At 37.8% G+C, this 27,602-nt stretch overlaps 3 protein-coding genes and 1 non-coding gene across 4 annotated transcripts; all 4 read left to right on the top strand.

Moving 5' to 3' along the window:
* The first annotated feature begins 173 nt into the window (after window positions 1–173).
* LOC145219873 (uncharacterized) lies at window positions 174–20,617 on the top strand. The gene is made up of 47 exons (XM_080087180.1): window positions 174–240; window positions 324–617; window positions 772–831; window positions 893–1,165; window positions 1,477–1,503; window positions 1,755–1,919; window positions 2,160–2,396; window positions 2,752–2,997; window positions 3,251–3,274; window positions 3,522–3,683; window positions 4,032–4,268; window positions 4,464–4,502; window positions 4,624–4,788; window positions 5,528–5,761; window positions 5,927–6,178; window positions 6,334–6,492; window positions 6,568–6,732; window positions 7,015–7,245; window positions 7,360–7,611; window positions 7,758–7,925; window positions 8,995–9,159; window positions 9,289–9,510; window positions 9,736–9,987; window positions 10,184–10,309; window positions 10,512–11,321; window positions 11,534–11,698; window positions 11,860–12,084; window positions 12,297–12,548; window positions 12,832–12,906; window positions 13,197–13,562; window positions 13,802–13,915; window positions 14,019–14,612; window positions 14,682–14,732; window positions 14,799–14,906; window positions 15,059–15,174; window positions 15,248–15,403; window positions 15,586–15,677; window positions 15,807–15,924; window positions 16,091–16,507; window positions 16,741–16,860; window positions 17,253–17,390; window positions 17,496–17,605; window positions 17,816–18,023; window positions 18,406–18,529; window positions 18,700–18,860; window positions 18,943–19,113; window positions 19,582–20,617. Exons 1-47 carry the CDS (start codon window positions 174–176, stop codon window positions 19,771–19,773), a joined length of 9,105 nt encoding a protein of 3,034 aa, XP_079943306.1. The 3' UTR covers window positions 19,774–20,617.
* A 73-nt stretch (window positions 20,618–20,690) lies between these two features.
* LOC145218141 (uncharacterized) lies at window positions 20,691–22,117 on the top strand. Its single transcript, XM_080085537.1, has one exon. The coding sequence runs from the start codon at window positions 20,910–20,912 to the stop codon at window positions 21,807–21,809; it is 900 nt and encodes a 299-aa protein (XP_079941663.1). The 5' UTR covers window positions 20,691–20,909; the 3' UTR covers window positions 21,810–22,117.
* Window positions 21,763–25,358, top strand: LOC145218140 (importin-13-like). The gene is made up of 2 exons (XM_080085536.1): window positions 21,763–21,828; window positions 22,118–25,358. Exon 2 carries the CDS (start codon window positions 22,138–22,140, stop codon window positions 24,991–24,993), a length of 2,856 nt encoding a protein of 951 aa, XP_079941662.1. The 5' UTR covers window positions 21,763–21,828; window positions 22,118–22,137; the 3' UTR covers window positions 24,994–25,358.
* Window positions 25,359–25,641: 283 nt separating this feature from the next.
* Trnag-ucc (transfer RNA glycine (anticodon UCC)) lies at window positions 25,642–25,713 on the top strand. Its single transcript has one exon. It is a non-coding gene; the product is annotated as a tRNA-Gly (tRNA).
* The last annotated feature ends 1,889 nt before the right edge of the window (window positions 25,714–27,602 follow it).

Below are 27,602 nucleotides of genomic sequence, written 5' to 3'. Positions count from 1 at the left end.
TTTTATATTTAGAGAAAACTTATTTGAGTTCAGTAAAACCAAATTTTTTTTACACCGCAGTACATACAATAACAACTTATGTAGCATTTTGGGAATTACTGAGATTTTAATATTGTTTAGAGCGAATTGAATATGGAAAAAAATTGTTTGTACAATAAAACTAATCATAGAAAATGATAAGGACGATATTAATTGTGATATTCCTTGAAGCAAGTTTCTTGCGGGCTGAAGCTCAAAATGGTATGTACAACTGGTAAAATACGACTGATTATAGGATTAAACCACCCAAATCGACTGTGTTTATAACCTTCCTTCTATTTTAGCTTCAGTTGCAAGAGGCTGTTTTGAAACCGAAACCTTTTCTGGACATTTAACACACCCTCAAACGTTTTACGTCAAATACAACCAATCGCCTTGTTTGCAAAACCCTCCAGACCGTTTTGTGATTGGAATGGAACGAAGTGAGACATTAGCAGATAACATTACATTTACAAACAAAGTTGTAAGTCGTGATAACTGTGGGTTTACACTGGAAGTTTATGGCGGGATGACCGATATACTTCAACACCGTTGGTGGTCAGCTGATGGACCAACAATCAGTTGGAGCGCATATTATGGTAAGTATTCCATTTAATGATTGTACAATAAATCTTAACAGGAAAAAACTGTCGTTTGGCAAAAAAGCAACTCGCTGCGACTCTCACATGTGACAAAACTTTAACAACAAAATCGTTCGTTAAAGATTTAATAAACAAATTTTTTCTCTCTAAGATTCGAAAAACAACAACACCAGTTACACAACGGCTTCAACCACATCACAGCTACCTGAAGGTAAGCCATGTTCATTTTGCATGAGGATCATAAACGAAAATTTCAAACAAGAACATTGTAGAATTAAGCGGGACTATACAAGTCGGACCTTTCGCGGGACACACAACCTCGCCGCGAACGTTCTGGATTCCTTATGACAAATGTTACGGAGAAAACTCCATTAACGTTACCTTGAATTTGTACGGCAATGAGATGCGGGTAAATTCTCTCACCGCAAATTTACTTAGCAGTACCCGATGTGGAATTACGGTATCGGTTGAGACAAAAAACAAACAAGAAACTTACCCATCGTGGAATGAATCAGATATATTTCTAAACTGGACAGCGGAATTCGGTAAGTTGATTTTCATCTTTTTTTCTCAACCAAAATTGTACATATCATTGAGAAGCAAACGTTTCATAACTTTTTCGGAAAACCGGAGAAACCAGCGTAGCAATCTGAAACACATCACAAAATAAATCATAGATGGCATTGTGATTAGGGATTTAACAACACTATATAGTCATGTAGTTGGTTTAAGAATCGGTAAACACACGATAACATCGAATAGTGTAACTAATTCCAATACAGAAGTGCAGTTTGAAAATATATATCAACCGTTTGTGGTTTAGTTGTTAATTTTAACTTTGTCTTTTTTAATATAGATTTCGTCGCAACTCCTAAGCCGATAGGTAAGTAAAATTGCAAAACGTTTATGTGTTGCACTTGTATAATAATAATAATAATAATAATAATAATAATAATGTATTTGGAGAAATTTACCCGGATGTTAAGGTCTATTTGGGGCAAAGATCAATGAAATTCGGGATGGATGTAACCTGGCATTAACAATTTGTGACAGAATAGAAAAATTTCTCCATACTGCAAAAATGCGCCTTATTTTCTGCAACTTACGTTATAGTAACTGATGTTTTTAATGCAGTGGAAGTATGGAATCAATGCGGCAGGAACGAGTTCCTAATTCATACCGGCCATGATCACAAGTATGAAGAAGCTGAGAGTGTTTGTGAAGGTTTTGGTGGCACATTGGCTTTCCTACGAACAAACGAAACGGTGATGTTTCTTACTTCGCTCGGCATTTTGGCAGGTATCACAAGTAACATATTAAGCATATTGTTAGTTTGATTATGTAAAGGATTTTTTTCCCGCAAAATAGTCCTCGAGACATTTGTGATATATTTGAGATACCAAGTAACAAGTTTACATATTTATAAATGAGATCATGTTATATATTTTAAAGTGATGAGTTAAACGATATTATGAACATAGATTGCAATTTACGTTTTACTGCAATTCAATGTGACAAGCAACATCTGATGTTACACAGAAACATCTGTAAACGCGTGGATAGGACTGCGGAACCAAGGTGAAGATTCAAACGAATTTTTCTGGCCTGACGGAAGCTCGTTTCAAGAAAGCGAACCAAAGTTTGTGCCCCCGGAACCAATTAACTTAGATCATCCATACGTGGATTGTGTGCTGATGTCCCATAGCGGACAATTAAGTTCTAGACAATGCTTCCAGCGAAGAGGTTTTATTTGCGAAAGGGCTACGAACCAGACAGGTTTGTTTGCTCTGGCCTTTGTTCTACTATTTCAAATTGTTGTATTATTTCGATTTGAACGATGACTCGTATACATTAGTGCCAATTTTGGGCGTAAACAAACTAATCAAGAACGCTATGATTTTATCCCAGTATCAAATGCTGAAAATCGCTTACTTCGCAAATTAAAAAAGGCCCAAAACAGTAACTTTTACCATGTACACAACTATATAACAGCGGTGCATATTCACTACATTTTACACTGCCAAAGAAGAAGCAAAGTAAGCAAAAAAAATTGCTTATAGTAAAATGTAAAGTAGGGCATCACTTTTTTTGCATTTAAAACTGCCCTAAATACATTCATTTGTGTCCAAAGATATCATCAGTGGTTGTCAGGACTATAACAGCACGGAGTACACTACAATAGTGTCAGTGCGTTTTCGCACATGCGTCATTGATACTCCGCAATCAGTTGATGTGTTTGTCATCGCTGAAGGCGGTTACACATATGAAGCTCTGTTAATGAACATCTACTATTGGGGATTTGATGTACTAGTAATAAGAATGGACAGCATTTCAGGAACACCGTCCAATGCGCAGATCAAATGGGCGGCGTATTACAGTAAGAGTTATTTCTTATTCCTACACCTGAGTGGAACTGGCCAACAATCGCTATCGCTTGAAAGGTTACGATACTGGTATTTGACAGAATATTCTATGCTTTTATACCACGTTGCCAGTATCATATGCAAAGAAAGCACGCTGTAAACAATTTGTACACAACACTTAAGTGTCGAGCATTCGTTGCTTTATCATAAATTTAAAAATGAAGTTTATTTAGTTTTCTTTTAATTAATGTCATTTTTATGTTGTAGGTTTTCAGCCGCCTCCGCCGTTTGGTAAGTATTGAACAACAACTAAGTCTGCTTTTATATAAGCTTGCAACATGTCGAAAAATTACGAATTATTACCTTTTGCGTTAAATACAGACTTTTTACAATTTGCAATCATATTTGAATAGAATAATGAACCAATACAAACAAAATATACTAATTATTTTAAAATAATAATGTATAAAATCAGATTGTTTGTGTAAAATAAAATAAATTAGTTAGAATGGAATAAAGTGGTAGAATATTTTTGCAGTTGAAAAATGGTATCAATTTGGTCACTACGAGTTTTTGATAAATGAAAACACGAACTACTCCTTTGACGAAGCTCGAAAGATGTGTGAAGCATACAATGCATCTCTGGCCATCGTACGAAACAATGAAACCGCAAATTTTCTTACTTCATCTGATTTTAGAAGTAAGTGCAAAAATTTCGCTTGTTGAAATTGCACACCAAAATTACTTACATGTTTAATATTTCAAAACTTAGCAGAAAGTTCCAACAAATGTTATGTTCAAAGCAGGGGAAAAAAGCTACGCATCTATACATCAGTTAAACACGTTGGTTTAAACTTGACCAAAAGTTTGTTTGTTTGTTAATTATAAAAGTCTTTGACAAAACTGTAATAAAAGCAGTGTGATGGCTTTCTTCAAACCATCCAACTTTCAAAATACAAAACAACCTTTCACGAAATATCTAATCCAAAGTCTAAAACCATTGCTGCATTGATGGTATTTATGATACAAAATGCTCTTGAACCAACAGCAAAACGATTTCAACATCCATGGATCGGTTTGCAAGACAACACAGGAACGACAACCAACTTCACCTGGTTAGATGGAACTCCATTATCAGAAAGCGAACTAGGTTTTGTATCTCCGGAACCATTAAACACAAACGAAGAAGCGAAAAATTGTGGAGCATTATCTCAAAATGGCCGATTGCTTTCTAGAGGTTGCTTTCATCCGAGAGGCTTTATTTGTCAGAGATTAAATATATCAGGTACGTTTGATAAAAAATATGATTTATCATTGAATATAATTATGTTGGGGTAAAAAAGACACTAAATACTCAATTTCGTTTTTTCAAACTGGATACTACAGTATTTTCACGCGTTTTTAAAGATAAGAATTGTTTTGCAAATAAGGTTTGTTTCACATAGAATAGACAGCAAACAAACTTAGCTTAATTTTTTAGGCATAACTCCAGCAATGACGGCTGCACCACCAATTGTTGGTAAATATCTGGTTTGTTCTGTCATAACAACAACATCGAACTTTTGTTGGGGTTCAAAATAAACAAAAAATATTTTTGTACCAGTGACATTCAATCGAATAATACACTCTTTTAATTGCAGACGATAAGTGGTACCAGTGCGGTTTACAAGAGTATTTGGTGCATAATGAGCATAACTTTAATTTCAACGAAGCTCGGGTTGAGTGCGAGACATTCAACGCAACCCTTGCAATTCTGAAGAAAAACTACACGTCCGAATTTATAAACTACATCCAAGGCCTTGATGGTACTGTACAGCATCTTATAATTCAGTTAAGATGTACATAAATAAATTAATAACTGGGATCAGCCGTGAAGTATCTATATGTACACCAGCGACCACGGCACACTCATATACAAACCACAGTACTCCAGCCCCATTTTAGGCGTTATTCCGAAATAGGCGGCCACCAAGCATGACCATGTGGCAATGCGTAAGCTAGAAAAAACTAGCCTGCAGTGGGATTCGAACTCACGACAGTGGTCTTTCCGGGTGGTCTACTTTTTGATAGATAGTGAATTAGACACAACCTTTACACAGGGCACATAAGTGCAAGAGTAGCTCAAAACAAAAACAAAATGGAATTTGTTTGAACCGTAATCGAACTTGAAGAAATCACAACTAGTGTGTTCCAGAATCAGCTCTGTAACCGTAACCTTTATAATAATCCATTTAATCTTCATTTAGAACGGTACAACAAATAGGCAATTGCAGCGGCTGTAGTCGTAAAATTATATATCATCACAAATGTGCAAATCAAGTGTTTTTTTCCTATCATAACTTACGTTTTAGCTTCAACTATACATGCCGCATACTTATAGTTCTTCTAGTGTCAACTATCCTGACTTAGTAAGAGAAAAACATTTGGATGATTCTATGACTAAAAGTTCAACAACAATGTACATGTACTCATTACTGAAATCATCACCAAAGCTGCATCCTAACGTAATAACCATGAAGTAATACGTTGTACTATTATTTAAAGACGAATTTGACAAAAATATTTGGATTGGATTAAAATCGGCATCTGGTAACACTCAAAACTTCAAATGGATTGATGGTGGTCTATTGCTGCCAATCGAGTCAAAGTTTGAAGGAGACGAACCGACGAATGCTAACGGAAAGGAGGAAGACTGTGTTTTGCATTCAAATGAATATGGATGGCTTGTACGACGATGCGATTTTCCAAGAGGTTTTGTGTGCCAACGACAAATTCAAAGTAAGTAACCTAACAAAGCCCCCGAAAAAGCATATATTGTGAAATAAAAATTACTTAATTTTTTTTTTACAACCGAACATTTATAAAATTTACAAAAATTACAACCGAACATTTATACTTGTTTTTAAACTCTATCGTCTTGTAAATTTTCTCTTTTTTCTACAGCTAGCGTTTCGCATGGATGTGCAAACATAACAACTACCGCTGACCAAACAACAACAGTCGAAGTTGAATTTCAGAGTTGTACAAGTGACGACCCGTATGGCATTAATGTGACAATTTCCTACCACAGTAATTTTGCTTACGATTGGGCGGTCGTAGCTACGTATGACTGGGGTTTCGAAATAAACCTGACGCGAACCGACCATCGATCGGATTTCCCAACTAGCTTGCTAATCAAGTGGACAAGAACGTTTAGTAAGTACCAGTTAATAGTAGCATTGTACAGTCTTATTTACAAAGAATAACTAATCCAAATAAACACAAACGACAAGTAGAGGCTAGGTTGATTTATTATATTGTCACGAATCACCCCTTATAACTGTGCATTTAATCAGTTTTCTTTTCCTCAGCATTCGAAGCCATCAGTACACCAGCGGTTACCACAAAACCAGCGGAAACGACTGCACCAGCAACAACAACAGAAACAACAATACCAGCGATAATTACACCACCCACAACAACCCAAACTCAAACGCCAACCAATACTTCTATGATACCACGCATATCAGGTAAAGAAATGAAAAAAATGTTTTCTGAAACAACAAATCCAGTTTCAAATACAAGATTACTTCATTTTAACGCAGAGGAAAAGTGGTACCCATGTGGCCTGACCGAGTATCTAGTACAGAATCAACCAGGCTTGTCGTACGACGAAGCTCGCCTTAAGTGCGAGACATTTGGTGGAACGCTTGCTACAATAAGAAACGACTACACATCAAAGTTTATACAATACATCTTTACCCATTTAGGTAAAAGGTCTTCATAACTATTTCGTAGAAGTTTTGCAGTTTAGTAATATCCGTGTTTTGTATATTTTGAGTATCATAAATGATTCCTTGACCTGGCTAAAAAGTTAGTTCTAAATATTTTTAACAAAAAAGATACATTTTATTACAAACTTGAACAAAATGTTGTTAATTTTTTGGGTCATAAGTACCCACTAAAACTCCCCTTCCCCTTGAAGTCGATTGGGCTTTGTAATACACCAAAGCGCATATTAGTAAAAGATATTTTTCATTTTTTAACCGAAGGTTACTCCAGTGCTTGGATCGGCTTGGAAGATGTAACTGGTACAGCTGAAAACTTTATGTGGGTTGATGGAAGTCCGCTGATAACCAGCGAATGGCGGTTTGAGGGTGGAAATCCCCTCAACAACAATGGAGCATCAAGAGACTGTGTTATATTTTTATTCGAAACGGCCCAATGGCAGTCAAACAGATGTACTCACTTGAAAAGTTATGTGTGCCAAAGACAACGCAACAGTGAGTAATTTAAAACAAAATTATACGACCGCTTGTTTTGCAGTTGTTATGTCAAGAATGTAAGCCATTTTAGTTGTTTTGAAACCTCAAGATATTCTTGATTCTTATATGCAGCTACCGTCTTGCGTGGATGCACAGGGATAACAGCTACAGCCGACCGAAAAGTAACAACATACGTGGCTTTTGAGACCTGTCAAACCAACATGCCATACGACATAAATGTGACAATTTCTTATGATCACACTTTTACGTACGACCTAACAGTCGTAGCTACGCATTTTTGGGGTTTTGAATTGAACATAACGCGCACTGACGACCGATTGGACTTCCCAACAAAACTGGTACTTAAGTGGAAGAGGATATTCAGTAAGTTGTAGGTAATCGATATACTATATGCAACTAACATAACACACAAGCTTTTTGCAATCAGTTGTAGTAGTTCCAATCAAACTGTAAGTTTTTATCTGTAAGTAATTTGTAAATTGAAAACAATTTAAGCTTTTTTCTGCTAGCATTAACGACCCTCTCAACACCAGCGGTTACCACTGCACAAGCAATAAGCACAATGCCAATTGCAACCACCGCAAAAGCAACAACCTCACTTGTAGCATCCACCGCATCACTGGAAACCACTACACCACCAGTAACAAGCATGGCCTTGGCGACAAACCCTCCCATTGGTAAGACTCTAATTGTGTAATCTAATTTAGAAGCCCAATTGGGTTATCTCTATCCAATTTATCATTTAATGAACAAAAAGCCTCAACTTTCGATGAAAATTTCAACTTGTTTTCAGTACAAAATCCATACTGATAACGACATTGTTTGTGGAAACGTGAAAAAAACGTTTCACATGAATTAATTAACATTTGTTACACAAAAAGGCAAATAATTGTGATCTTAACTGTAACAACTTGAAAATCCTATCCCATGAAAGTCAAAAAAGTTGATTTAACAAAACGTTAAAAAGTTACACCATCTGAGATGAACACATATTCTTTCATGACATCAGCCATTACACCAGTGGTTCTCAAACTCGGATTTCGGGGCCGCATACGGCTCCAAACTACTTATTTTGCGGCTCGCACCAGACCTCAGAAAACCACCAAACATTGGTATTTTAGCTTTCAAAGTCATAATGTTTAGTGATTTTCTCAATGTTTCGTTTTTTTGCGGCTCCCTACACACTTAAAAAACTACCATTTGGTCCCGACAACAAAAAAGTTTGAGAACCACTGCATTAGACATACGGACAAAATGTGATTGATTTCGATATGTCGCATTTGATAGGCCGGGTGGATTTATATAACAGCTACAACAAAGTCCGTTTTAGAATAAAATTGTTTACAAACACTTGCAAGGGTAACAGACAGTTTTACCAACAAAATCTGCTCAGTCGCTAAAATATCCCACTTAGAGAAAAAAGTCCTAAAAACAACTTCACATTAGTGTCTGTTGTGCATACGAGAATTTTGTGTGTCCATCATAAACTGTTACTGCTTTCGTTCATGGGATTATCCTTTATATATAAAAAAACACGTTACCGAAATCATTATCTTTTGAAACAACATAGACAATCATAAAACTGAGCTTATACAGGAATCTTCCTGGTTGTAAGTGTAAAGCTTCAGTTTACTATAACATAGGCAATTTATGCAGAGGTCAAAAATATACACAACCCATATAACCTAGCTAGTTTCAGTTTTGGTTACGGCAACAAGTTGGTTTAATTGGTGCATTCTTTTGCAGAAGATAAGTGGTATGGATGTGGACCAACCGAATACCTAATATACACACACAAGGGTTTCGACTTCTACCAGGCGCGAAACCAATGCGCAAAATTCAATGCAACCCTTGCAGTGATAAAAAGCAGCTACACATCACAATTCTTAAAAAACCTAACTGTGGTTGAAGGTAAGAGCAGAAATTATGGGAACTAGGTCGGGTTTCTTATTCATCAAGAAATCTGGCGTAAAAACATAATTGGCAAACTGGTAATAGACTTAAATTGAATTAATACAGTTTATCCGTTTTCTTCATCAGATGTTTCCAGCGGCATGTGGATTGGGCTTATAGACCCAACTGGAATAGGAAATAGTTTTATGTGGATAGACGGAAGTCCTCTGCTTCCCAGCGAGTCACGATTCTTCGGAAACTGGCTCCATAATGATACGAAAGAGTTATGTTTGCTGCTTAAGCCGGAAGGTTGGCTTTCAAGACACTGCAAGTTTACCAGAGGCCTGGTGTGTGAACGGCCGAGCAATAGTAAGTAATGTTAAACGTTAAGTATTGAGTAAGCAGCAACTTTAATGAGAATAAACCATTTATACATACGTAAACAAGTTTTCAGGGTATAACAAAGGTAATAAATTAAAGACATTTAAAACAGCGTCAGTTGCACTATCGTTGAAGCCATATGGTTAAGAACGTATAAGTTGCACATTTGTTTTGGACAAAAAGACAATTAACGAAACTTTCTACTGTATTAAGTCAGCGTACTGGAAGGATGTCAGCGCATTTCCGGCAGTGCTAACCGCTCCATAGAAGTCAATGTGGAGTATGAGGCCTGTCTAAGTTATGCTATTGGCGACATACAAGTTGAGGTTCAAATGGACACCAATTACACTTATAGTTTGGACATTGTGGCAAAGCATGTTTGGGGATTCGCATTAAACTTGACTAGAACTGACGACGAACCAGGGTTCTCCACAATGTTACAGATTAAATGGAAAGCCTATCTAAGTAAGTCCATTTAAAAAATCAAATTACTACTATTACATATCGAAAAATAAAAAAATCTTAATAATTCCATAAAGACAGTTCTCTCGTGGTGTTTTTTTTATGGCAGTAAATCGATTTACGACTTCCAAAACAAAACAAAAAAACGTAAAATTTACGTCTGAGTGTATATAAAGAAAAATACTACATTTTAAAACAGGTGATATGGTAGCACCAACTACGCAACCAACGACAAAACAAAATACCGACACAACACCACATGAAACTACCCAAGTAACCACAAAACAAACCACCGGTGCCTCAACACGACCAGCGACACATGCAGGTAACTAAATTTTATTTTTCCACAAATACATGTTGCATACATGATTTTTTTTTAATTGAAATACTACAAAAACATTTTTAATATTAAAAAGCAAATTGAAGGAAATACTGTATTTAGCAGCTGCAGGAAACATAACAGTTTTAGAGAAATGTCTAGTACCACTATTGAAAAAAAAATATTATAATACAAGTCATTTGCGCAGAAACGACCGCGGACAGGACAACAGATTACGTAACGACGGTATCGGAAACAACGAGAGTGTTTCCAACTTCCACGGAGTTTGCAAATACCAAACTTGTTACAACCACAACACCAGCGACAAGCGTTGAACTGGTGACAACCACAGTTCCCGATACAACCACTGAAATATTAACAACTACAGCACCAGTGACAAGCGTTGGACTGGTGACAACCACAGAACCAGATATAACCACTAAAATATTAACAACTACAGCACCAGTGACAAGCGTTGAACTAGTGACAACCGCAGAACCAGTTCCAACCACTGAAATGGTGACAACCATGGCATCAGCGACAAGTGTTGGACTGTTGACAACCGCAGAACCAGATGCAACCACTAAAATAGTGACAACCATAGTACCAGCGACAAGCGTTGATGTTGTGACAACCACATTACCCGATACAACTCCTGAAACAACAACCACCGCACCAGCCACAAGCAATGAACAGGCGACGAAAACAGTACCAGATACAACTAATAAACTAGTGCCAACCACGGTGCCAGCAACAACCATTGAACTAGATACAACCACAGCATCAGTTTCAATCACTGAACAGACCACGAAAACGGTACCAGATACAACAATTGAACTGGAAACAACCACTGAACCTCAGACAACCACGGCACCAGAAACAACCACTAAACTGGTGAAAAGCACCTCAACACCAACAAACGCTAAAACAGCAACAACCCTGGGAGAAACAACCACTGAGCTAGTGTCAACCTCCGCAAGGTATAAACTGGTGACCACCACTTCAGCACCATATGTCGGTAAGCACAATTTACAGGTTCATTAGAGTTTCAACTGCTAATTGCACTAAATGTGATTTCGAAACTTTTCAAACCAAATTTTATAAAAATGTACCGTAAACAAAAAAAATGGTAGCAAAGGTTAACTGGATTTAAAAATTTGTAAACTGATAACATGGAATTGAAAGGCGCAAACCGAAGGTATTGGAAATGTAAAAAATGTATTTTTGCAGAAGATAAGTGGTACGGGTGCGGACCGACCGAATACTTCATACATGGGACGGCAAGCTTCGAGTTCGAAGAGGCTCAAAACGAATGCCAGCGATTCAATGCGACACTTGCAATGGTGAAAAGCAACTATACATCAAACTTCATAAATAACCTGGTTAATACGAAAGGTGCGAAATTGAGCAATGTTGATTTAACTTTGATACAACTTTTATAAGAAAATGTTGCCATTACAACTATTACAAGAATTACTGAATACAGATTATGTCAAAAATTCGTTTTGAGCTCATGCTGCTAATGTTTCAAAATATAACTGAAACAACACCAACAGATACTCACGTGGAACTTTGGATTGGACTTTTCGATTTAACGGAAACTTTCAGCAACTTTACGTGGATAGACGGAACTCCATTGTTGCCAAGCGAGTCACGATTTGGCAAATCGGAATCGAACAGCACTGCTGCTGATAAAAATTGCGTCGTACTAAACAATGGCCAATGGTTTACAGAAGGCTGTGGAAAAAGCAAGGGCCTAGTGTGTGAAAGGCGAAGCAATAGTAAGCAATCGTGTGTGTTGTTTAAAATTTGGTAATTATGTTTTATGGAAATAAATTAGCAATGCGAGAAACAAGTTTTCAGTGTACAAGTAACTTAGAATGCCGAACAATTTCTAACTAAGCTGTAAATGAATGTTGTTATTTGTAAACATTTTCGACAGGAAAAAATCAATACTGTTGAATACTGGCAACGTACTTTTCTATTTTTTTAGTCAGCGTGCTAGAAGGATATCAAAACATATCCACCACAGCTGACCCAGAAATACAGGTCAACGTGGAGTTCGAGGCCTGTTTAAGTTACCCGATAGACAACATCGATGTTGAGATCATAGGGACACATACACACACTTACGACGTGGCCATCCTAGTAAAGCGTGTCTGGGGATTCGTATTACAGATAACACGAACGGACAAGAAAAGAGCTGTATCAACCAACTTGCAAACCAAATACACAGCAACTATTGGTAAACCGACGGGTTAATATAAAATGTAACTAAAGTTGAAATATGTCTATTCTGTCCATCCATGTTACGTTTATAGCGGGGGAAAACCGCCAGTTTAAAGTTTGTTGTCTTCAAAAAACAATAAAATATATATAATTAAACAGAAAACCTCAACCAACATTGCTTTATTTATGGTTAAACAAAAACAATTCCCTTGAGGTGAAAATAATTCAATAATTTTATTCTAACACAATATGTTATGCGGTAATACAGGCCGTTAACCTAACCACAATACAAACTGCAGGTACAACGACACAAGTAAACGAAGAAGTGACCACAAAGACAACTGAGTATGCCACAGCACAAACGGCTGGTGCAGGTAAACTAGCGTTTATTTTTTTTCCTTTTTCAGTAGTAAACTGTTTGTTAAAACGCGTGCGGTGTAGAAAATCAAACTGATGGTGACGTCTGACTTTTGGGGGTAGAAACAACTTTGCTTTGCTTTTATACACCATCATAACTGACTTTAAATCATTGTTTTAATAAAACAGTTATGCAGAAACAAGGAAAAAATCGGCGTTGTATTTGAATAGTTTAACAATTTAAATAGAAACGACCATTTCCGACACAAATATTCATTTTCAAACTTAAAGCATTTTGTAATCACAGAACTGGTGACAACCATCACACCATCTACAGGTACTGAAATGATGTCAAATACCACAACAGTTACATTCACTGAAGAAGCAAAAACTACTAAGGCACAATCTACAAACACACAACCGGCAACAAACACAGAACCAGTTTCAAGCACTGAACTAGTTTCAATATCTGCACCAACTTCGACGAATGAAGCGACACAAACAATAACCAGTCATTCAACAGGCTCTGAACTGGTAACAACCACTGTGGAACCACTAACAACTATGGTACCAACGACCATTCAAGCTCCTGCCGCAACCAGTGCTTCACTGGCCATAGCCAACACAGCGACAATAGCAATTAGCACTACTTCCGAGGAAAAATCAGTCCAACGTAAGTACGGTTTTGAAGACCTATGTAATTCGTAAACGGCATAAAGCAAGAACTAAACCCAAAATCACACTCACTTCAGTTGAAAAAATCGTTACTTAGTAATTTGAAACGAATAACGTAACATGAATATTTACCCACGTAACGGATTTGGTTACATAAAATTGTCCAACCATATCATAAAAAACTACACATCACGGAGGTTAAAATTCCCCTAACCTCTTCTTCTTCCCTACTAATAGTGTCAACTCTAAACCCAACAACCAAACAAACTGAAGACCTAACACCACACGGAATCGAGGATGTAACAACAGAAGCAGTAGACGATGCTACGCCACAACAAACAGATGGTATAGGTTAGTCGATGCTTATACTGTATTTCTTTTAATTACCCAAAAAATGTTAAAATCACCCTATATTGAAAAAAGCATGGTGTTACAACAAGTCGGTTTGCTTTAGGTACCAGTGAAAATTTGGGAACCACAAATGCTGCTCGACAGACGATAGCCTTTACATTGGCCAAAAGCGGTCAATCAACGAATGTTACCAACACAAAAGATCCACTCGTTTCATCAACCGATACTAAACCAACAACAGCTACAAAGGAGGGAACCAAGGTTGACTCTACTGGTGCTATACCTACGACAGATAATACGCACGAGACAGTTACAGACACAATGGAAGGATCAAATTCTGCTACTAATGGACCAGATAGTACTGTCACACCAAAAGCAGAGAATTTACAAAGTTCTACTGCAGTTGCAATGGATGAAATCACTTCAGGGTCTAATACCGATACCACACCAGCAAAAACAACTAGAACGGATAAGTCTGATTCCGCCTCAACTTACACAGAAACCGGCGCAACATCGCATATGACAACCAGTGGTTTAACAATTTTTACGGAAACGACGGCACTGGCATCTACAGACATTTCTACGCACCACATGACAACGGCTGCAGAGGCAAAAACAAAATCAATGACAAACACGACAACAAAACCTGAAATAGACACTGATGATACTTTTCATTCCACGAAGGAAACAGAAGAAGGTATTTGCAATTTTACAAACTTTTGTCCAACTCATCGATAACTGATCTGTTTTCAACTTTGTTTTATAGAAACGTCCCCAACAACCGTGCCAGCCTTACCACCAAGTTTGCCGACTAACGGTATGCTGCTGATTAAGGCAAAAACCAAATAAACGTCCAAAGATTCAAACGTTATTTTTGTTCCAGTTTATTGTGCCGAAATTACAATTTACGACGGCCGAAAAGAAGATTTCCTGTCTTTTAACAGAACGAGAGTAGATCTTACATCTTTGTCAGTCCAAACATGCCAAAAAGGTGAGTACACATAACTGGAACATCAGCACATGTTTAAAACAAAAGACAAATCAACAAAGGGTTTTGTAGCTTTGAAACGACAGACAAATGCCTTGGCTAAAAAATTATTTCGACATGTTCTGTTATGGTACAGGCATATTTCGTATTTTTAGGCAGGGCGAAAGCATCAATTGATTGTTTGAGGAACGAAACATATCCTGAATTTGCCTATTTTAGCGAACCACACGTTTTGGAGTGCGAGACTAATTTAAACCAAGTGACACAAGAGGTAGGTTTATTGCGTTCATTGCAAAAGGCCATCATAACTTTGCAAAAATTAAAAGTTCTAAGAATTCTTTCAGTTTAAAACTGAAAACATTACAACCAAACAAGCGAAAGAAACTGTTGCAAGCCTTAAGCTGTTGACAACTGCTGAGAGCAATGTTTCTCAAGAAGGTGTGGCAAATATCACAAAAACATTGATCGCCATTGTTGAGAGCGACGAAGATCAAGTCGAGGTAAAAATCGCCACAGAGTTGTCTAGAATCGTAATTGTTTCATTAAAAGTTGACATATTTAGAAGAATGTTTTTTAAGATTTTTTTGCAAGTCCAGTTCCACCAAATTGTAAAATGTGATCATACTTATACGTATAACTGAAAACTCGAAACAAGAATGTAATTAAACAAATACAATCTTAGATCACGGTGAACGTACTTTTTGACGTCATAAACATCATTGACCAACTGGGTGGCCGCAATTATGATGACAGCGATGCAGAAGAGACAACAACGTAAGTATTTTGAGCATTTTAAGAGCTACTTCTTTTGGTTTGATGGGCACTGAGCACCAAATATGTTAAAATAGCCACAGTATTGCCCCTATAGCCTTTTCAAGTTTGCAAAAATCTAACATCTTGCAGATCTAACGCGGAGACAAAGAAAGCTTTATACGATGCTCTACAAAAGTTTATACAAAGAGTTACACTACCCGAGGGTACAAACACTATAACTCTGGAAACGCCTCAAACAACAATACAGGTTATTTGAATATATCCTTATAAGATTTTGTTCGTGCCAATACATCATAATTGCGAACATTTGTTTACGTGTTAATGGTGTTATTACCGTACGAACTAAAGCGTTTTTTTCTCTCGGTATATGCCGTATCTAAAAAATGATGACAGCATATGTCACTGTTTAATAGATCACCGAGCCCGTGAAAGCATCGCCAGAGGCACCGTATTCACCTTTAACATTTGCTCCTGGGCGAGAAGTGCTTGCTAGAACGTTTGTCCCGACCGCAGTAGTAGTAATCAGCTTACCCGGTTTGCTGTTGGACGAAGCTGAGGCCAGCATCATGGAAGCGACAACCACGACATCGACCACAACCACCAGTACCACTACGAGCACAACGACCAGCACAACTGCGTCCACGCCCGGGGTTGGAAACACCAATCCTCCAGCTCCAGTGCAAACTGTAGATCCACCAATTGTGGAAACTGAGCCTCCGGTTGTCGAAACGGAACCTCCTGTCGTGGTTCCTGCGATTCAACCAGTCCGTGCCTCGTTTGTGTTCCACAGCAGTCCGGCGCTATTTCCAGCAGCGGAAGATCCACCGTTGGTGAGATACACGCTGAATCTGGTTGATAAGAATGCACTTCATTAATGTCCATCACCCGTAAATATTCGTTGTATGCAACACACACAGCAAAAAAACGTACAGAAACGCTTGTAGTCGTTACAGAAACTCCAACAACAGTACAGACAAGCCCTTAAATTTATGCATTTTGGCGCAAAGTAAAAAATTTTGGTATTCTGAGTGGTTTTGTGGTCAACTAAAACATTAATCTGCAGGTCATATCTGCCAACATTCGAGGCTTTAATCCCGCACGGACTACCAACGCTATCGACTTGTTATTTTCCAACACGACCGATAGGCAAGGAGAGCATCCTTTTGGAAACGGAAGCTTACAGGTAACTCCTGATTGGCACATACCAAAAACTATATACATATTTTGGGTTCGAAATTTGCTTTGGAAAACTGTTATTTCAATTTCTTTTAAACTAATTACCTAGACTGAAAACTTTGATAAGCCTCAACAAATTCCACCATTTGACTTCATTACTACAATTTATTTTCAATTCATCATTTGTTTATGGTATATTTATGTACTGATGTATATACATTTTTAACTTTCGAACCCAATTTTCTGTCTGTTATTATACGCGACTGTTGTCTCCATCGCTCATGCTGAGTGTCTGAAGCCTCATGATTAAAGTAACCTACATTTTATTACTCAGATGTTTCGACAAAATTCAAAAGTTTCTTTTCAATGACAAACATGTGCATTGTTTTCGTTTGTTAGTCTTTAGTGACGAGGACCCAGTGCAGTGTATACCAACGAGCTGACGGGAAATGGGTACCTAACGGATGTACCCTTATTCCTGGAAGTTCCCCGCCCCGGTGCAAGTGTTACCGACTCGCGAGTTTTTCAATGATAGTGGTGGGTTTGACTACACATTTCATAAAAACACTCGAACCTATCTTTTTCGTAGTGATGGTGTTAAATCATGAAACAAAATTTTTTAACATTTGCTAAAATCCACAGAGTACAAAGATTTTGCCTTCAGCCTTTATCCTGGGCATCGTTAGCTACATCGGCTGTTCGCTGTCTATAGTTGGATTTTCACTGACGATGCTCATTTATCTTGCAATAACGTAAGTTACCAAATAACGCTAATTTGTGAAGATAATAATTTGTTAAGTTATGAGTGAAAAAATACATATCGCCAGCCACACATGTTAAACACACACTACACCCATTAAATAGTCTTTAACTTTAAACTTATGTAAGTTAGAAAATTAATTCGTTATATCTTTACAATAAAAGGAGAAAATAGAAACCTACACACAAATTTTCGCTTACAGAGAACTCCGAAATCGACAGACAACGAAGTTTCTGGTAAACATATGTGCGTGTCTGCTCGTGGCTAACGTCGTCTTTTTAAGTGGATCGTCTCGTGTCGAAGACAGCATGGCTTGTTACATCAGCACCGCACTTTTACATTACTTCTTACTAGCAGCGTGGTTCTGGATGACAATGAACGCACACAATATGTACAAGGCCCTAGCAAAGGTATGCAACTTTTATTTGCCCCAAAACGTAACGAAGGCGAAAAACCTACAAAAACTAAACTGACGGTTCAAAGCTAGTTTGGCGGCACCCAATTGTGTCGTATTTAATTAAACTTTTAGGCCAGGGCTTCTTAAGCTTTTACGCCCACTTTTTCTTTTTGGGAAAAGTAATGTGGTTTTATGAAAAATCTTAATCTTGCGCATCGCATTACCAAATGGGTACCGGTTATCCAAAGTAATTTTTCCATAGGACAGGTGAGCCGCGTACAACCCAAAATCAGAAGCCCTGACACTGATATAAAACTGTTTAATTTTTACCCGCGTGCTGCGAATACACATATTTAAAAGACATTACACGTAAACTGTTGCGAATACGTAAACAGGTTACGCTGGGTGAAGCCCCATCCAACATTCCGACGATCATAGCGTACGTTACACCGTCTGTGATTGTGATTGTCGACGCATGTGTGGCAATATTTTACTTCGACAATCAAAACGCAAATCCCGGTAAGTTTTCACGAATTCGCCAAACAATGCGCTGAGTTGCGATGATTTTTATCTCAATTGAAAAGTGAATATGGTTACAACAAATTTTAGTACGTACCTCAGTTTTTAAAATAACGTTGTTTTGCCAGAACGCAATAGTGTGCTATATATGATTCAATTGTTTTGCATAGGTGACATATTCTTTCAATCGGCTTACCGTGCGCGGCACATGTGCTGGCTGCATGAGTATTCGCTTTACTATGGTTTTTTGGTCCCCATTGGAGCATTGGCAATTGCTAACATCGTTTTCTTCAGCCTGGTGATAAAGAAACTAACCTGTCGCAAGAAAGTGGTACGATAAATTTAAAAGTTTTCTGTATACTCAACCAATTTAAAATTTAACAATTCTATTGCGTATGCACACATTTTTACAGATTCAATCCACAGCCAAGCAAAGAAGTAGAAGAGAAGACTTTTTGATAGCCGTGATGTTGCTGATTATGATGGGCCTTACATGGGTGTTTGGATTTCTTATGCTTGCGGCTGATCACGTTGTTTATCAAACGGTTATGGCTTGGCTTTTTACCATTTTCAACTGCACCCAGGTACGAATGAAGATGGTTAACTTTTAGTGATGGGACGATACCAGGTTTTGAAGCGAGTACCGATACCGAGTGCGAGTACCACATGTAAATACCTTCGATACCGAGTACCGAGTACGATTACCGAGTACTTAAGTGTAGTGTTGTACTTAGTTGTATATCATTGGCTAATTTTTCTGCCATGGTCGGGGTACAGGCGTGCATACACACATGCCGAAAAAATGTAATCTCCACATGATAGCGAATAAGATATAAGTAACCTGGCGGAACTGTTTTTTAATGCTGTACTGTCCGAAGCAAATATTGGCATAAAGTTGTCCGTATTCTTATGGTGTAAATCGGCCCTCGGTACTCGCACGTTGGTATCGAAAACTGAGACAAAATATTTCAACACATCAATTCTGTAGCGTTACCAGTCGTTGTTCACAGTATCCATATAATAAATAAATATTCATCACATTGTACTTTCAGGGAATTTTCATCTTCATTGTGAACTGCGTCCGACAAAACCGAGTCAGAAACATGTGGTTGCAACCTTTGCTGGCTGTTCTCAAATGCCAGCCGAATGCGATCAGAAGAAAAAATGACTCTTTGCGCGCGTCGATTGTAAGCAGCTCTATGCAAACCAACTCAGTACGCAAGCCGAAGCAAACGCTAAACTAAAAAAGCCTTGTGATTGCTAGCAGCATAATATCATGTATAAATCTAGTTTTACGCTTCTGGCCAGGCCGTTTTGCTGGACGATCCTGCTAACTAGAACACCTAGCCTAGCTTAACAAACGTACTTTCAATAATTAAATGACAAATTTACTTTAAACGTTTCACTTCTGGCTATGAAGTTTTTAGCATACAACCACTGTTACATTTGTATATTATATATGAGCGGCTACTTATTCTCCAGTGAAAACCCACGGTTCGTTTAAACGCAATTGCAGTTAAAAGATTTTTTCTGTGCATGCTTTGTGTATGCGTGTGTTGTAAATAAATCCAATAAACGGCATGGGAAAGTTAATCAGGCATTTATTTACATTCGTTTAGCCTCTGTACCATCTGACGACTTACAATTTTAGGCTCAATCAGCAATACAGTAGAAGATTGAAAACCAATAATGAAACAGATAACAAAACAGTCAAACAATCTGGAAAAATAAAACACTAACCTGATCGATAACCTTTTCAGTAAAGCTTGTGTTTGATGCATGAACAAATCACGATAACTCCTAACTAGTACATATAACTTTGACTACTCCCAAACAAAACCAAACAAAACTGTGACATCCGATGACAGAATTTGCGCCATTCTTTACATCCAACCCGATCAACTAAAATATACGAAGTATAATTGTTAAAAACATAAAATCTAGTTAGTTATTCAATTTTTGTGCAACATTTTTGAACTGCTATTTCAAAAGAGTATTAAATGCGTTCATTTTTTGCATAAACTATACGCTGTACAGCAAATGTTCTGATATTTAACACGTTACAAGAATACAATCTGAAAAAAAAACGCTTCTCTCATCCAAAATCCTCGAGACAATTCGTTTTCACGCACTGAAAATTCAGTTTCAGCTGTTTACGTTCACAAAACTTGATGTTTTATGTTTACCAAGCATTTAAATACATGTTCAAAGACAAGCTTTACAAAAGTCATTATATCAAGGTTTAAAAATTTCCTCTGGTAACTGGTTTTAAAAATAGCAATTGTCTTACTGTATATTTGCTATAGTTGCGTTTCAAAATGTATTGAACAGATTTACTTGTTTTTGAGCGTTTCTGAAGTACTTTATTCAACACTACAACATGGATAATAAGTTGGATCTTGTGGACATGGAAGATGACATTACAGGAACTGAATTTAAAGATTTTGATGACTTTGAAAAGTGGCTAAAAATGTATGAAGTTATGTCATTTTGCAAGTTTTATAAAGCGGATAGTCGGTCAGTTGAGCGTGCAAACAAGGTTATTGCTAAAGGTCAAGTAAGGTTTCCAGAATCTTTTAAATATTCTTACATAAAGTATAGATGTAAACATGCTGGGGTGTACAAGTCAAAGTCAAGTGGTATCCGGAAAAAGACCAAAACATACAGACTTGACTGTCCAGTGAATATATTTTTAAAGGCTGATCGATGGAAAGAACGCCTGTATGTATTCTCCTGCAACCTACACCACAATCATCCAGTTTCTCAATCAATATACAATATGTATTCCCTGCCAAAGATTAAAAAATACCAGATACCAGGACTGTTAGAGAGTGTGACTATGCCCTTGGTTCATGATCCTGTCATAGAGGCGTCGGAACATCCAATGGCACAACATCCTGGCCGAAAAAGGCATGATCGGCCTGACATAAAAAGGAGAGGCCGTCCACCAAAGCTGCCTAGAACTGAAATGAAAGGGAATAGACATGATGAAATAGATGGCCATGGTCTTGGAAGTGATGATGATGAGGATGGTGAACAGTTGAGTGTCATCATTGAAGGAGACTACCCTTTGCATTCATGGAACACTAAAGTTGAATATACCCATGATGAAGAAGATGATGACACTATATTTTGCCTAAACCTAATACCCAAGCTAAGTGCTTTACCAGAAGATAGAAAACAAGAGGTCAAAATGCAAGTGCTAGAACTCATGAACTCTGCAGAATTAGCAGCTATTGAAGAACCTACAAATGTTGTTGTTATTACTCATAAAGACTAGTTGTTTCAACACTTGCTATGTGAGTTGTTTTGTTTATTATTGTCATAAGTTTTCGTAAATTTCATGTTACTTAAGCAATTTGATTGCATCTGTGTAGCATCACCGTTTGTAGGTTTTGTTAGATGGGTTTGTGTTTGGTTCAGATTTAAAGTGTCAATATTGTCACTTCAGCACATATTTTATTGTTCATTAATGGATTTGAGGTATAAGTTTTTCAGAAAATTAATAATTGTGTGTGTGTGGGATGACCTACTACTGAATCTGTGATTTGTTCATTGTCCTGGTTTACATTTTTATTTTCATTCTAGGAGTTATTAGTTGAACAATTATGACTGAACCTGAATTTTCTGCTGAAAATGTTGAAAAGGCTCTTTACCAATTATACTTCGACCCTTCTGTCAGCACCAAAGATGTTGCTCAACAGTGGTTGACTAAAGCACAGCGAGCTAATGAAGCATGGAAATTTGCATGGACCTTATTACAACCAGGCAAAGCCACAGAGGTTCAGTATTTCGGTGCTAGCTCTTTGGTTAGCAAAATATCAGCATCATGGAATGATGTTGTTGAAAGTGACGTACATATTCTAAGGGATCACTTATACGAACAGTTATTGTATTTTTGTCAAATGCCAGAAAAAAGAATTGTTCTTACTCGGCTTTGTGTAGCGTTTTCATCATTTGTAATAAATTGTGTGATACGAAATATGTGGACAACAGCTCTAAGCGACATAATAGAAAAACTGCAAACAACAGCATCTATTAACTCAGGCAACCACAACTACCTTGCGTTGCTTGAAATTCTTACTGTGTTGCCTGAAGAATACCAGACCTCACATTTGGACAAGTACAAGAGAGGTATTGTGATGAACATGCTTCGTGATGGGATGTCACAAATCACAAGATTGCTAAAAAGTTTGTTTCAAGTTGCTGGTTTAAAACTAAAGGTCATAAACTGCCTTTCAAGTTGGATATCCCTTGGCACTCCAATGACTGAATGTGAGGACTTGTTATTAAACATCCTTGAGTGTGTTAAGCAACCGGAGTTCTTTGAGAAGAGTATCGAGTGTATGTTAAATGCATTTTGTTCACCAATTTTAAGTGAATACCCAGAGACTGTGAAAAAGTTTGTGCCAATTATTTTGTCAATGCAGCCAATGTTGGAAAAAGCCATTGAAGAACAGGACTGTGAAAATATTCTTGGATTGACCAAGCTTATATGCAGCCTTGCTGAAAATCAGACAAAAATAATTGTCAATACATGTACAGATCCCCAATGTGGGCTTGGCCTGATAAACTTGGTGATGATATGCACCAATGTGCCACTTCAATATCCTACTGATGAAGTTTCAAGCCCTATATCATTCACATTTTGGTATTCCTTGCAAGATGAACTTCAAGCCTTGAGTGCCGAGGAAAACATGCAAGTTAGGCAACATGTGCTGCCCTTCTTTTATCAACTACTAAATGTGCTGCTAAGAAAGGCAAGTTACCCTACAGACAATTCCCATAACGGTTGGTCTGCAGATGAGAAAGAACAGCACAGAATATATCGCATAGACATCTCAGACACCCTAATGTATGTGCTGGAAATGCTTGGCATTCAAGTTTTATTGTTTATTTTCGAACAATTCAAAACGTGCCTTCAAGACCCATCAACCATGGAAACAAGGTGGCATGGTATTGAAACTTGCCTGTTTGGAATCCATTCCATTGTTGAAACATTAACAGAAACTGACACTGAAATACCATGCCTAAGTAGCCTAGCTCAAGTTCTTCCTCAGATTCCTATTTCTTCTATACAACTAGCTGACACTGTATTATACACTGTCGGAACCCTCACTGAGTGGTTAAGCCGACACCCCGAACATTTGCGAATGCTCTTGCAGTTGGTTGTACCATGTATAAGTAACAATGACTTATCATTGTCAGCAGTTTTGACAATGCGAAGGATAACCCGGGAATGTGCTGAACACATGGGACCCTATGCCGGCAACTTAATGGAACAGATTTCTAATGTTTTTATGCAAGGAACACTGCGAACCAATGAAGAGTCCTGGCTAATGCAGTCAGCTGGTTATATACTCTCAATCATGCCCGAAGAGGAATATGTTCAGCATGTCGAAAGATTGCTAATGCTTCACATACATCAACTGGATGCTTTATCGAAGGAAGATCCTTCACCACCAAACAAAAACAGCATTTTGAGAATCCTAGACCTCTTGACAAATCTGTTTTCAACTTTGGACAGGCGGAAACGAGACGAAGATGGAGAAATAATCCAGACAGAAGTTAACAAGAACCAACATGTTATTGTAATGCTTGAACAATTGATGCCAATTTTCAAGGAGATTTTAAACCATTGGGTTAGGGATTCAACTGTGGTGCAAACCCTGTGCAGTTTGTATAACAAGGCAATTCGAACTCTAGTAAGTGCATTTAAGCCTCTTCTGCACCATTTGTGTGAAATGCTATCCACATTATATCAAGCATACCCTTACTATTCAGTTCTTGATTTGGCACAACAAATTACACTGGTCTTTGGGTCAGATCCTCAAGAACTGGAAACTGTTGCAGCATTGTTACAAGTTATTATGACCACATCAATGAAGGTATTTGAAAACCGCATTTATGTTGATCACCCTGACATTGCCCATGGATTTATGTATTTGATGTCCGTTGTGTGTCGCAAGCAAGCCGAACTCTTCCATCACGTGACAAAAAACGGCAAACCGAGCACCCTGGACATATTCCATTGTGGCATACTAACGCTAAGCATGCCAGACACGGAATCGGCCAAAGCAGGGTCAAACTTTGTGATCGAGCTTCTAGGTCTGTACCAAACTGATTCCACTGTTGCAGCATCAATTGAGAAGTCTGGCAAGGAGCTAACGAAAGTCACTTTAAAAGCTATTGGTGGTCAATCGCCTCGGACTTGCATGGACAATTTTGCGGACATTCTGTTTTGCTTGTCCAAGATTGCATTTGAAAGCTTTAACCGTTGGATGACTGAGCTGTTGGCTCAACCTGATATTCCAAACACCAAAGTGGAGGTTGCAAAGAGAAACACATTTCATAAACAGCTTCTTCGAGAGGTCAAAAGCAAGAGAAAATACCGCGACACCGTCAAAGACTTTGCTCTAATTTGCCGTGGCTTACATGGAACTGAATACGCAAACGGCACATGATTCTGTGGTTTATGTTTTGTATTTTTTAGGACTGTGAAGCCAGTCCTGGCCTTTTCTGTAATCGAAAACTTGCTTGTTTTGTTTTTGTTGGTTTCAAAACAGTATTTATACACAAATCGTTGACAAAATTCAATCATGTTATATCGCAGAGACAGGCGAGGTATTCGTACATGTACTTGCTAATACCTTGACACAACGTATCGTCACTGTTGTTTGTTTTCCGTCTAGTTCAGTTTTTGTTTACTTTCAACATTTTCTACTCAAAGCCAATGTATAGCGGAACAATTGTGACAATTTTTTTTTGTTCTCCGTTGTGTGTATCTCGTTTTTCCAACAAACTTTAAAAAACAGAATACTTTATCGTTGGTAAGACTCAATTCTCTGGAAGGCAGACAAGATTTGATGCTAAAATGGATACGGCAATCAAGTCTTGGGCAAGTGCAGTGACATAATAGCAGTGAACGTGTAAAACATAAAAAAAACAAGATAAAACTCACTTGGGAAGCTTGAACTTGAACAACCTGTATTTATTATAAATTAAGTGTTTGCTACAAAAAAAAAGTAAGTGGGCAATAAAGAGCAAATTTATTTCGGAACCAGCAGCACGATTATGCGTCATAAAGGGAAAAAAGACAAGCCTTCGCCGTCGCGTCGATGGTGTAACGGTTAGCATTGGTGCCTTCCAAGCACTAGTTCCGGGTTCGACTCCCGGTCGACGCATTTTTTGCCTTAATGGAAAAAATATTTTTTGTTAATGGTTTCTTCTGTAATATATCTAAGTTATATGGGATAAAAAAATTAATGGACATCTTTTACGCATTGATAAAATGCAACGAAGTTGGCTACTGTGGAATAATCGCCGTTTGAGTACGAACGCGGTCGAGTTTTCCTAATATTTCTCCACCCCATTTATCACCAAGGTATTCTCTGACCTTTAAAATATCCTTTCATTACTTGTGGAGACCTCAAAAATGAGTCCTGAATGAAAACGACCGCACCGTGTTTTCAACAAAGGAGAAGTATAATAGCAAAACACCTAGCTATTGTCAAACGGGGCATTTAATCGGGTGACCTTTTGAAATCGGACGTTACAGTAAATACTTCTATGAAAGGCGACACCTCATTTATGGTGCTGAACGTTTGTACCAAACTGCGGGAGATGGTTCGGTTGTTCCAACGCCCGCAAGTCCTTAGTATCAAACTGCGATTTTTAATGCCAGTGGATATAAGTACATCGTGACTTACAAATCATTACTGACTGTTTTTTTTTGTCTTTTGTTTGTAGCTTATACGTTAACCAAGGGGGACCATGGCATCAGATCATAATTGCCTCGTATTTTTTTTCTTGCCACAAGTGCCATTCATCGTAGCAGTTTTAGTCAAGTTTTTACAAGTTATGTCTAAAAACTAAAGCGACGAACCCTATGAGGTTTCGTTAAGTGGGTATAAAGAGCCAATTTTAATTGTTGCTTTCGTACCAGTCTTTTGGCAAACACAAAAACGTGCGGCAAACAGTTGATTAGCAATTTTGAAAAACAAATATGCTGAAGAACTAAATATGTTGCCAAAGCAACGAAAACATTGCTTTGGCATGTAGCAGTCAGAGACTCGATTTCGTCAGGTTGTAATCGCTATGTTCAGTACCGCATCAAAAGCACTTGTCAATCATTTGTAGCACGACGGTTTGTAAACGGATACTCCTATATTCATTCCAGTATAGGACCCATATCTGTTTCGGCAGACGGCCTTTTGTTGATAGGTAGCTTTGTTTAGTCGCCCTTTAAATGGATTCTAACGTCGCCTGTACAATTTAAAATCAACAGAAGGCCCGCTTTTGAGAGCACAGGAGCTCTCAGAACTATTGTCGCGCGCCTGAAGGGCCCTTCTACCCGGGGCCTAACATACACATCATTTTGTTGAGGCGAAGACCCACTAACAAAGCTAATCTTGTGTTGGCACAGCGTGGTGCAGAACAAGTTCAAGTTTTCCGTTTAAGTGACGCGCTTCAATAGACTGTGTACATTGATTTGCGACGTAGACAGATTTTTTAAGTCAGAAAAGGTTTTTAAAGCGAAATTACGACATTTTTCCATTGTGTTTAATGCAGACGTTTATACAGCTACTTTTGTTCAAACCAAAGTCTTATAAGAGCTATTTTCCTGTAATACAAGATTCATTCCAATTACAACAATAAAGTCAACAATCTGACGCAAATCCGGTCATGAAATAGTTTAGAAAATTACAGACAAGGAGAGGTTTATGGTGTTGGACACCACCCCAAGAGAGTATAGCAGAAACCACAGCGCGCAATATCGTGGAATGGTCAATATTGGGCAATGCGATCTACCGCTCCTTGTAACAACGCAAATATTTGTTGGAACACCGGTAGGAAACTATTTGATTGAATTCACGTCGCAGGTTTTGGACGAACATTGCTCATTGATAGATTAGACAAGACATTGGTCGAGTCAACATTGTTCACACATTGAGAGAACATAATACCGTATTAATTTGATTCCAAGCCCTATAGTGTTTATAAGCCAACAGCATAAAGGACAAAATATGAAAACAAAGAATGATTATTTTTTAGTAGTGAAGAAAAAGTCCAT

Source organism: Phallusia mammillata, chromosome 3 (genome assembly GCF_965637545.1).
Source record: "Phallusia mammillata chromosome 3, kaPhaMamm4.hap1.1, whole genome shotgun sequence".
NCBI lineage: Eukaryota > Metazoa > Chordata > Ascidiacea > Phlebobranchia > Ascidiidae > Phallusia > Phallusia mammillata.
The sequence above is the reverse complement of the archived record's forward strand: the minus strand, read 5'-3'. Positions and strand labels throughout refer to the sequence as shown.